The 11,133-nt window shown below is 35.4% G+C and overlaps 1 protein-coding gene across 1 annotated transcript; it reads left to right on the top strand.

Annotated features, from left to right (window-relative positions):
- The first annotated feature begins 3,819 nt into the window (after positions 1-3,819).
- Positions 3,820-7,590, top strand: LOC143251283 (uncharacterized). The gene is made up of 4 exons (XM_076502722.1): positions 3,820-3,969; positions 5,094-5,337; positions 6,885-7,123; positions 7,264-7,590. Exons 1-4 carry the CDS (start codon positions 3,820-3,822, stop codon positions 7,588-7,590), a joined length of 960 nt encoding a protein of 319 aa, XP_076358837.1.
- Positions 7,591-11,133: the final 3,543 nt, after the last annotated feature.

The raw sequence follows: 11,133 nt of genomic DNA, 5'->3' as shown, positions 1-11,133 counted from the left end.
TCAGTAACCATAAATATAGACTTTGTTTGTTTTGAAGTTTCAAGCGATACGAAGATTGAGAAGAAAACTATTTGAAATGCTCATGTTTTCAATTTTTAGTGTTTTGTTGTTGTTGTTTCAACTCTGTATCAATCGTATCTGTTGTAGTAAACTTTACTGAGAAGCTACACGAGTTAGATTGTTTAGAAAAACATTTCTGTTCCACTTTCTCCCCAGATCTGTGACCATAAGAAGAAGAGTTATATGAATGGTGTTATTATATCTGGTTATCTACCTTTTAACAGACAGAGTACATTTGGCTTGAGCTAGTTGGTCATGGTGTTTGGCCGGAAAGATCGACACAGTATGGCCTATAATGGTGTTGTGTGAACTGGCCAGCTGGAAAAAGATCCTTCTCTGACTCAGAGAAGGAGCAAACCCTGCACTTGTTACTCACTGGCTTCGGCTTTCTCTGGTAATCCCGCAACAAGGAGGTAATGGTACTTTAACAAGAGTGTGTACCAGCTGACGGTTACCCAACTGTAAGCCTCTCAGACAGAAGGACACAGGTGTAGAGTTTTGTCACCGCGCAGTCTGGCAGGTTTAATGTGAAGTTAACGAGTCTTCTTTCCTCCGTATGACGACTACTTCATGTAAATAATGATTCAGAACGCACTGCAGCATTTGTATTACGCTTTTTTGTCATTTTAATAATGTTAATAGCCAGTGTATTAGATGCGACGTTTTTAAGCCGTAGCACAATGACTCATGGAATGACACTCAGTTGTTTTTATACAAACGTTTAGCTCATATCCTCATCTCTGCACCGATATGAGATCTACTTACAGCCGTGGCTATTGAGAATTACCTCTTGCTTTACTTTATTTTTCTTTCTGCTGTTATTTCCAGCCAACACTGTAACCAGAGCCAATATTCTTCCGAGGTCAAATTTGAGTCGTAAGATATAACTTCCTTGTATATATATATGAGTGTGTGTGTGTGTGTACGTGTACGTGCGAGCATTTCAAAGAAGCCCAAAAACAAAGACTTAGGACATGGTCTTGATGTCTTCATAGCTATTTAAAGCCATGCTTCTAGTCCTTATGTTAGAGAATTTTGTTTGTTTATTTTGAATTTCGTGCAAAGCTACTCGAGAGCTATCTGCACTAGCCGTCCCTAACTTAGCAGTGTAACACAAGAAGGAAGACAGCCAGTTATCATCACTCATCGCCAGCTCTTGGGTTACTCTTTTACCAACAAATACTTGGATTGACCGTCACATTATAATGCCCCCACCGCTAATTCGTCTCGTTAGATCTACTGATAGAAATTCCTAGCATGATAGAGTTGAAAAACAACAAACTTGATATGTGTTTATGACTGATGAAATATAAACTGGCCAGGCTTGAACTAGTGATTAGCGTGGTCTAATGTGAATTCAAGGACTCTTGCCGCAAACTATGAAGTGCGGTCTGCACTTTGGGGTCGTGGGTACACTTTAAGTGAAAATGAACCCCCAGTATTTAGTCAGATAAAAGTGTGCAGCAGGTATTATGAACTAGCTGCTTTCCCTTCTTCTCTCTTAGTTCAAAACTAGGGACGGCTATTTATAAACAATTTTTCGAGTAGCTTTGAACGAAATAATATCTCAAACAAATCATAAACTTACTCGCTGAAAGTAAATTCTCAAGTATCTTCATTGCCATCGGAAGCACACATATGTGTGTGTGGATCATATCCGGAAATAAACCAAGCCTGGAAATTGGAAACTAAAACAAGATAGGACTAGGAGTATGCCCCGAAGAAAAAAATGCATAATTAGAGTGGTTACTTGGACTTATTTTGATACACTGGGGTCAGGATATGAAGGAAATCAAACAAGATATACAAACGAAATTAATATAAAATTAGAGAGTTTATTAACTAATTGATATGACATTCTTTTTTTACCTTAATATTTTTATCGTTTTGGTTCTTTACATCCAACTATTAAATTTTTTTTTTTAATTTTTATTACTTTGTAACGAGTCGTTATTTTGGATCATAACTCAGTTCAAGTTACAGAAGTCGTAAACTTATGGAAAATAATAGAGGGGCAAAGTGGTTACTGATCCACACATTGGTGACAGGGGGCATAATTAACTTGTTTTAGTTTCTCTGAAACTTCATTAGAAGCCTGCTAAAAGCACTGAATGAAGTAGGTTTTAAGCCTAATCATTTTTAAACCCTCGGAGAGAAAATTTTAGACAAAGGTTAGTGAGAACTAAATCTTTTTAACTACCATAAAGGTTTACTGCATGCAAACGTACTAAACAAAATCTGTATGGAATTGCTGCTAAAAGTGTTAAATTGACTTTTAAATTAACAGTTTGGGCACCCCAAATACAGCCGGCATCTAATCAGGCATCTAATCAGTGGTACGTAAGTGCAACACAAGAATGTTCAGCTTTGTTCGTTCATATTTTATAAGGTTATGTTTATTTTAGTGACCGCGATATTTTAATTTTTAAATGTTTTAAAACAATGTTTTAACAAATGAAGTTTAATAATAAAAAAGTATCAGTCTTCTATGAGATCGAATTGGTTAAACGAGCAACACATAGAGCTGAATTAGTTTGGTTACATGTTCGACAACTAGGTACTTGAGTTGAATTTCGTCTGATAGTTTGTTTTTGAATTTCGCGTAACGCTACAAGAGGGCCATCTGCGCTAGCCGTCCCTAATTTAACAATGTAAGACTAGAGGAAAGGCAACTAGTCATCACCACCAACCGCCAACTCTTGGGCTACTCTTTTACCAACGAATAGTGGGTTTGACCGCACATTATAACGCCCCCACGGCTGAAAGGGTGAGTATGTTTGGTGTGACGAGGATTTTGTTTGGTATTAGTTATCTGAAGAAAAACGCATATATTTTCTGATTACTTGTACAATTTATTTTTTATTATTATTATTTTATGCCACTTGTTACTATTCGCATTAAATCCTAAAAATTTTGATTAAGCAAACTGCAGAAAGAACGTGATTTAAATAAAAATCTTATTTACCATCTACGCATTTTTCTTATTTTGTTCGTTAATTTAATACAAATTCACACTTATTTATTCACATTTAAAGACGCGAATTTTTAAAGCGTGTATGTCTCAAAAATAAATAATTAATTAATATATTTCTATTTTTATTAGAAGATTTTTTAATAAAAACAATCTTCCTATTACTTACATTTGGATGGTTTGTTTTCAAAGTCAGTAATTTCTATAATGAGTGGTATATAACGTCTGATGGCCCGGCATAACCAGGTGGATATGGCACTCTGCTCCTAATCCGAGGATCGCGGGTTCGAATCACACCATACATGCTTGCCCTTTCAGCTGTGGGGGTGTTATAATGTGACGGTCAATACCACTATTCGTTGGTAAAAGAGTAGCCGGTGAGTTGGCGGTAGGTGGTGAAAACTAACTGCCTTCCCTCTACTCTTACACTGCTAAATTAGGGACAGCTAGCGCAAATAGCTCTCGTGTTGCTTTGCGCAAAATTAAAGAAAAAATTGTCTGGTACAAATATATTAGCTGTGTACAGTGGGTAATACTTTTCCTTTGTCATCACCATTGCTAATGAGGCCTAGCTGCTAACAAACTCGTCTGTGACGGAGACTTCCCGCTTTTGTCGTCAGATAGTTGTACATAATGAATTACAGAAAATCTCTCCAAACATGTGGTTTAGACCATAAGTGGTCTGGAGGGTCCTGGTATGGGAGCCGACATAGGTGACGGTATTGACTCCGAGGTTATGAACGTTACGTTTCCAAGTGATGACGGATAAAAGGCTTACAGAGGTAAGCATGATCCGTTCAGACTTCTGTGGGGCTTCCACATCCCCGCGAGATGGCGGCGCTGATTTGGACTTGACTGTCGACGACGACCTAACAATGGAGACAACAGTGGTGGTTGATTGTCCTATATCCCAGGGATCTCGGTCGCTACCGCTCACTGTTGGACTGACTGTGTCTAGGTAGACTGCTTTATTCAGGACCCATGAAAATAGCAGTTCGGGTATTTACCGTCTCGTTCACTAATTTTTGAATACCATTTTTTAAAAAATTATCTGGAATTCTGAATTACTGTACTTCATAATGCTCTCTCTTTGAAAATCTAACTACTAAAATGTGAAAATAACTAACCATTGAAAATATAAAACATACATTCTAGATGTACATTTGTTAGCAGAAAAGTATTCTCAATGTATTGAAATAAGAAGGTATTTAAATTATTGTCGTTTTTATTTATTTACTAGTTTGGTATTCGTTCCTAAACGTAATAAAATTCGCTTCCCTGAAAAGGGAAGCTTTTCCACTGTACTTACAATACATTTAATGTTTGAATCGCATTTGATTCTCCTGAAGTTCATTTTCCCAATTAACACTGTTTTTATCTCATCGATCAATGTCATTAACAAGTTGTAATGTATGATTAACCATCATATGTAAATGTTGATGTCACAGTGTGTGTGTGAGTCATCACATGAAAATATGATGTTACAGTGTATGTGTGTGATGAGTCATCACATGAAAGTGTTGATGTTACAGTGTGAGATGAGTCATCACATGAAAGTGTTGATGTTACAGTGTGAGATGAGTCATCACATGAAAGTGTTGATGTCACAATGTGTGATGAGTCATCACATGAAAGTGTTGATGTTACAGTGTGTGATGAGTCATCACATGAAAGTGTTGATGTTACAGTGTGTGATGAGTCATCACATGAAAGTGTCACAGTGTGTGATGAGTTATCACATGAAAGTGTTGATGTTACAGTGTGTGATGAGAAAGTGTTGATGTTACAGTGTGTGATGAGTCATCACATGAAAGTGTTGATGTTACAGTGTGTGATGAGTCATCACATGAAAGTGTTGATGTTACAGTGTGTGATGAGTCATCACATGAAAGTGTTGATGTTACAGTATGTGTGTGTGATGAGCTATCACGTAAAAGTGTTGATATTCTCTTGTTATAAATACACATTTGTCAGTGACAACAATCTAGTCGCATATTTTGTTGAAATACTTCGTCATTAAATTATCGTTTACTGATGAACAGTTTATCCCGCTTGAGATTAGGCTACATTAGATGACGGAACGGTGGTGCTTCATGAAGATCCTAGCTCGAGGCGATGGGTAAAACTACTACGAGTGTCACGAGATTGTCACGAACAAAACGTTCCACTGACCAGAGCCGGTGACGATTGTTTGATTTTAGAGACAAACCGGAACATAATACCAGGAGAGGAACTTTTTGTGTGGTGTGCAACAGACAAGTTGTTTGAACTGGATGTCCCATTTCTTTCGCCAGGACAGATACTTGGTATGTTATTCACAGAACTTATGTCAACACAAAGAATTAAAATTCATCTTTTTTATAATTGTGTAAGCCTCATTTCTTTTCCAGCGCATTCACGTACAAATTTTTGGTTTTTTTTTGGTTTAACATAAGATGTTATTTTTTTTTCCTCAGGAAACAAAATATCAAAAAACGAAATAAAAACAACTATTGTTTAACATTTTCCATTAAAAATTTAGAAAAACGTGTGTGTGTGTGTGTGTATTTAAAAGGGGGACGGGCATTTGATTTACCATAAAATTGAAAATTTTCTTTGCCCTTAGGAAACAAAACACATACATGCACACAAAATTTACTGTTCAAAATTTTTTATTGAAATTCAGAAAAAAGTGTGTGTTAAAGGATAGGGGTTAGAGAGTATATATAAATGTAAGGTATTATAATTCTTCTCTGTTTAGTTGTCCCGGCAGAGATATGTTTTTTTATATATACGTTTCCCTAATTCTAAGTACAAATTCGCTGATCCTGTGAAAACTGTAGCTACATAACGATTGAAAAGCAGGATTTTCTCTGTAGAAATGCTACTCTATCGGAATTATTTCAACTATTTGTTACCGTTATTCTCATGGACCCACCTGCTTTTTATAATTTTAATAACAGTCGACATGTTGATAACTATTTATAAAAACTGTCAGGACGTTTTGCAGCTTTTAATTGGTCAAGTCCGTATTCTCCTTTTCAGCAGTACTTCTCCATTTCAGATAACACGTAACAATTTTCTAAATCACATTGACACACCTTTCATTTTTTGTATATGTGTAATTGGCACCCATAATACAAGTCGGAATATATATATATTTGGAATATAAAATTATTTTAAAAGGATAAATAGCATGGTTTGGATTTCGTGCAAAGCTATACGGCTATGCTCTAGCCGTCCCTAATTTAGCAGTGTAAGACTAGAGGGAAGGCTGCTGGTCATCACCACCCACTGCCAACTCTTGGGCTACTCTTTTACCAACGGATAGTGGGATTGACCGTAACATTATAACGCCCCCACGGCTGAAAGGGCGAACATGTTTGGTACGACCGGGATTCGAACCTGCGACCCTCAGATTACGAGTCGAGTGCCTTAACCACCCAGTCGTGTATGATGCTTTATTATTATTCCTGTGCTTCTTGATAGCTATTGTGATACAAGTCAGAAAAGATATATTTTTGGAATATAACATTATTTTAAAAGAATAAATAACATGGTCAAAACTGAAATCGGGTAGGTGTGAAAGTAAACGAAGTAAAAGAATTACATTAGATAAGAAAGTCATGGCTGGGCATGTACAACTTTAATATAATTTAACGTAAATTTCTTAATTAAAAGTGTTTAGTGAACCGTATTTGCCATTTGGTTAAGATACTAATGCGAAACTAATTTTTCTTATCTAGTAATTAAAGAACTCACGAAACTGTAATAACTAAAAAGCTTATATTGATTGGATTTATGTATTTTAAATCTAGCTTAAATTTAGTCAAACTTGCTGATATCTACTGAAAGGCACGTGTTACTGTTTCAGGCCAACAACGCTATTCTTGTGTTGCTTGTGGCGCCGTCTATCCTCAACCAAATCTGTTGAAAGCTCATATTATTCTTGCATGCAGAAGCCTATTTCTACCTCTTACAATAGATGCCATTTCTGAACGATTATCTGATGGATTAGTAACTCCCGGTATTGGTCGTAAAACATCGCTTAATTGTTCCATGTTGCACGACACTGTAGCCATAGCTTCCATTCAGTGTCATAAGCACTTGCCGGTAAAATGTTGTCATGGTATGCTTCTGCTTTCTAAGCCGAACTTTAACCCCAGTGTTCTTCACCTTACAGCTACTGAACAACGTGCAAATCCTTCCAACTTTCAGAAACCTCTGTCGGAGACATCATATTTTAATCATAGTTCTTCACAAACCCTCGCGGTCACTGTTGTATTTATTGCGGAAAAGAGTATTCAAGAAAATATCGACTCAAAATTCATGTTCGGACTCACACAGGACATAAACCACTCAAATGTAAGTATTGCCTTCGACCATTTAGTGATTCTAGTAATCTGAATAAGCACGTGCGTTTGCTCGAAAATACTTCTAGTCCATATCACTGCTCTCAATGTGGAAAAATCCTTGGGAGGCGGCGAGATCTGGAACGCCATCTACGCTCAAGACACGGTTTGTTATCTGAAAGTGATGTTCTCATAGTAACAAGACACTCAAGGACAAGAAACCAGTAACAAGTAGTTTTAGTGACAATGCTGAAACATTTTTCGAAATAACGTACATATTTTGAGGTGACAAAATTATTTGTAAAAACTGAATAAATATAATGTGCATGGAATGCATACCACTTACAAAATAGCCCATTATGTAGCTTTGTGGTTAACAACAAACAAATAAAAAAGAACTTAATATATTTAAAATAATTATCTTTGCACTGTAATATTCTATCAAATTCATTATCATTTGATTCAAGATGGAGCGATTAAGTTGTAGATATCTTATGTGTACCCTAGACTAATTTGGGCATGTCTTACTTGTCAGCAACTCTTCACCAAATCATTGATGATAAAAGACAATTAAACCTGTAGATACAAAGACTCACTCACTCAAGTTAATTTAAACACCTTAAGGAGACATTGGCAATTAACCACTTTTCTTCAGCTAAGCGTTTTAGAGAAAACATGACCGACATTATTTATTGTTATGTAGTTTATTTATTGTTCTTAGTTGTATATACAGATATAATGTCAAAGAATTGAGGTATTATTTACGAAACTTTATTTATTTATATGCGACAAACTGTTTCCGATTCTTCACGAATGCGTTAGAAAATTCATGGAAATTGATTCTAATAGAGACTTGCATTAATAATATTACCTGTATTAGGAATACTAAAAAGAAAAAAGTCAGGTGGACTAAGACGTGCGACTCGTAATCTGAGGGTCGCGGGTTCGCATCCCAGTACGATAAACAAGCTCGCCCTTTCAGCCGTGGGGGCGTTATAATGTGACGATCAATCCCACTATTCCTTCGTAAAAAAGTAGCTCAAGAGTTGGCGGCGGGTGATGATGACTAGCTGCCTTCCCTCTACTCTTACACAGCTAAATTAGGGACGGCTAGCGCAGATAACCCTCGAGTAGCTTTGCGCGAAATTCAAAAACAAATCTTCTAAGTAGCCCATTTCAGGCTTGAAACCAGAATAAGTGTAAATAATAGCATTTCAGATCTATGTATTGTTTTCCACAAGTTACAGCCCAGAAAGATATTCGTTCAAAATGAGAAATATATAGGCTGAATGAAGAGACACAACAGTTTATTTGGAAAAAAATTAGTAAAAATATTTCAAAATCAAAGATTAAACGTCAAATTATTGGAAAATAATAGGCTTAATATCTGTGATAAAACTCTCGTAAACTGTAGTATATTATATTTTTTTTAGATTTCCCTTAATTAGTCAATTTCTGAGTTCCTACCTGTGATTTGAAATCCTAAATAGTCAAATGAGGAGAACTTGGAGTTTACGCGATATTTATCACAAATTCGAGGCTTATCGGTTTACAATGCTTCACCAGCTTTCAGTTTAAGGTGTTTGAAGTTTAACTTTCAATACGAAAAACTGTAATCTGAAGAAGAGGCCAACACTATGTAAAATATAGAAAAGATAAAAACAGAAAATACAAGTGTGAAAAACTGTTGTGAGCAAGATGTGTATGTAATCTTGCAAAACAAATGACGAAGGTGAGAAGTTATGTGGGACGGTCTATGCTACCACAAATAATGTTGGAAAGGAAAAATCTAATTGATATTATTTATCTTGGTGATCCAGAAACTTCACATACACACACACACACACACACACACAAACAACACTTTTTTGCACCAAAATACTTGATTGCGTTTTGACAAATAAGAAAAAATCTTTTCAGCTTTGAATAAGATTTTGAAACTTATGAATGAGAACATAAGATCAAGGCAGGGGTAAAATTCTGCCCAGTACTCACTGGTACTAAGAAGCGGAACTTAATTTTTAAAGCGGTATTAGTAACGGGACTTATTTGAGCTGCTTTGTTGTATTTTTATGTTTACAGGTAATTTTTTTTCCTTTTTAAAAACAGGTCCACTTCATCTACCAACACCTTTTCTTGAAATTTTCAGTCCTTGATCTAGACGATTGCAGGAGACTTGAATATATATATAGAACCCTCAAAAATTAGAAAATAATAATAATGACTTTATTTGAGTTGTTAATCGAATTTGGATTAATTCATAAACAAATAATAAAAAACGTTAACTTCACACCTGTTACCGGCGTTTTCACAAGTTATCGGAGAGACACATAAATTCTTCAATGGAATATGAGAATTATCTTATTAAGAGAAATTTACTGCGTTTTAAAATGTATCCCTGTTGGTAACTCCCCCGCTGGGACAGCGGTAAGTCTGCGGATTTACAACGCTAAAAATCAGTGGCTCTCAGTGGACACGAAAGATAGTCCGTTGTGGCTTTGCTGTAAAAAATAGGCACACACACACACATTCCCATTGGTACTCTAATACCCAATAACAGTTCATGCTTCTATGCTGAATTATAGCTTCAAATGAGTTGATATTTAAACTGATTTTGAATGATGAAGAAATAGGTACAATGCTATTACTTCTCAAATTTATAATTTTCTCCAAATTCAAATAAGCTTTGATTAAGAAAAAGTTTAATGTGAGATAAAATTGAAAAACAAAATTGACGATGCCGTTAATAGGTTGTTAAAACATCATTCCGGTTATTTACTACTTTTTAATTGTTTTAGATAAAGTTAAAAATATTTGTGTCTCGTATTAGATGTTTACGAAAATAAGGTCTAACTCCAGTAAAGAAATTCCGGGTAATATGAGGCTCATGTATTATTCTATCGGATCAGTTAGCTATGAAATTTAAGTTTATTTGTAGGTTAGGTGTATTAGTTGTTTGCTAGAGGGAGCTGCTAACAATGACGATGCTAGATTTAGAACGTGAACAAAACAATTGTGTTCTATCATACCGATACTAAAATACGTAAAATGTTCATAAATACTAATGATCCGGATGCTTTTTAAAGCATTTAAAATCAATGAAGTATTATAAATTCGACAATCTGTCAAGCATTGAACCAATTTTCAATTCATTTAGTGACTCGGTAGTTCGTGAAATATTCAGACCATTGCTGTTTTCGGCGTAATTCAGTATCGGATCAGTTAGCTGTGAAATTTAACTTTTTTCGTCGAGTAGTCGTATTAGTATTTTATCGAGAAATTTCTGTTGAAAGTGAAAATGTTATTTGTGAACTTAAAAATACAAATACGTATAAATGATAGTAGCCTGTAGCAAAACCCGCGACTCTCAGATTACGAATCGAGCCCTTTATTCACCTGGTCATTTCGGGCCACCATATTTGAGATTTATAAAAAAACACAAAAAGAACAGGCAGGACAAAGCCCCAATAAGAAGATACTTTGACCTTTCACCTTCCTTTTACCAAGAGGTTTACTTTATACCGATCACAGAAAATTAATCTTGCTGTATATGATGACTGATATAATTAGGACAGGTCTGGAATATCCAGTTGGGGTGGAAGTTAATTTTAAAATAAATTGCTCACAGTAGACACATCTTTATCTGAAATATTTTGCATATAAAACAGTAACATAAAAACATTTTTGATACGTTTAGTATTCAAATCTCACAACTTTTGTAGCATTTTAAACTACTCCTAAAGTTGTCCTTATAAACTGTTATTGTCCCTT

The sequence above is a fragment of the Tachypleus tridentatus genome, chromosome 5, assembly GCF_004210375.1.
Source record: "Tachypleus tridentatus isolate NWPU-2018 chromosome 5, ASM421037v1, whole genome shotgun sequence".
In the NCBI taxonomy this organism is placed as follows: Eukaryota; Metazoa; Arthropoda; class Merostomata; order Xiphosura; family Limulidae; genus Tachypleus; species Tachypleus tridentatus.
This window is presented reverse-complemented; position numbering and strand designations above follow the sequence as displayed.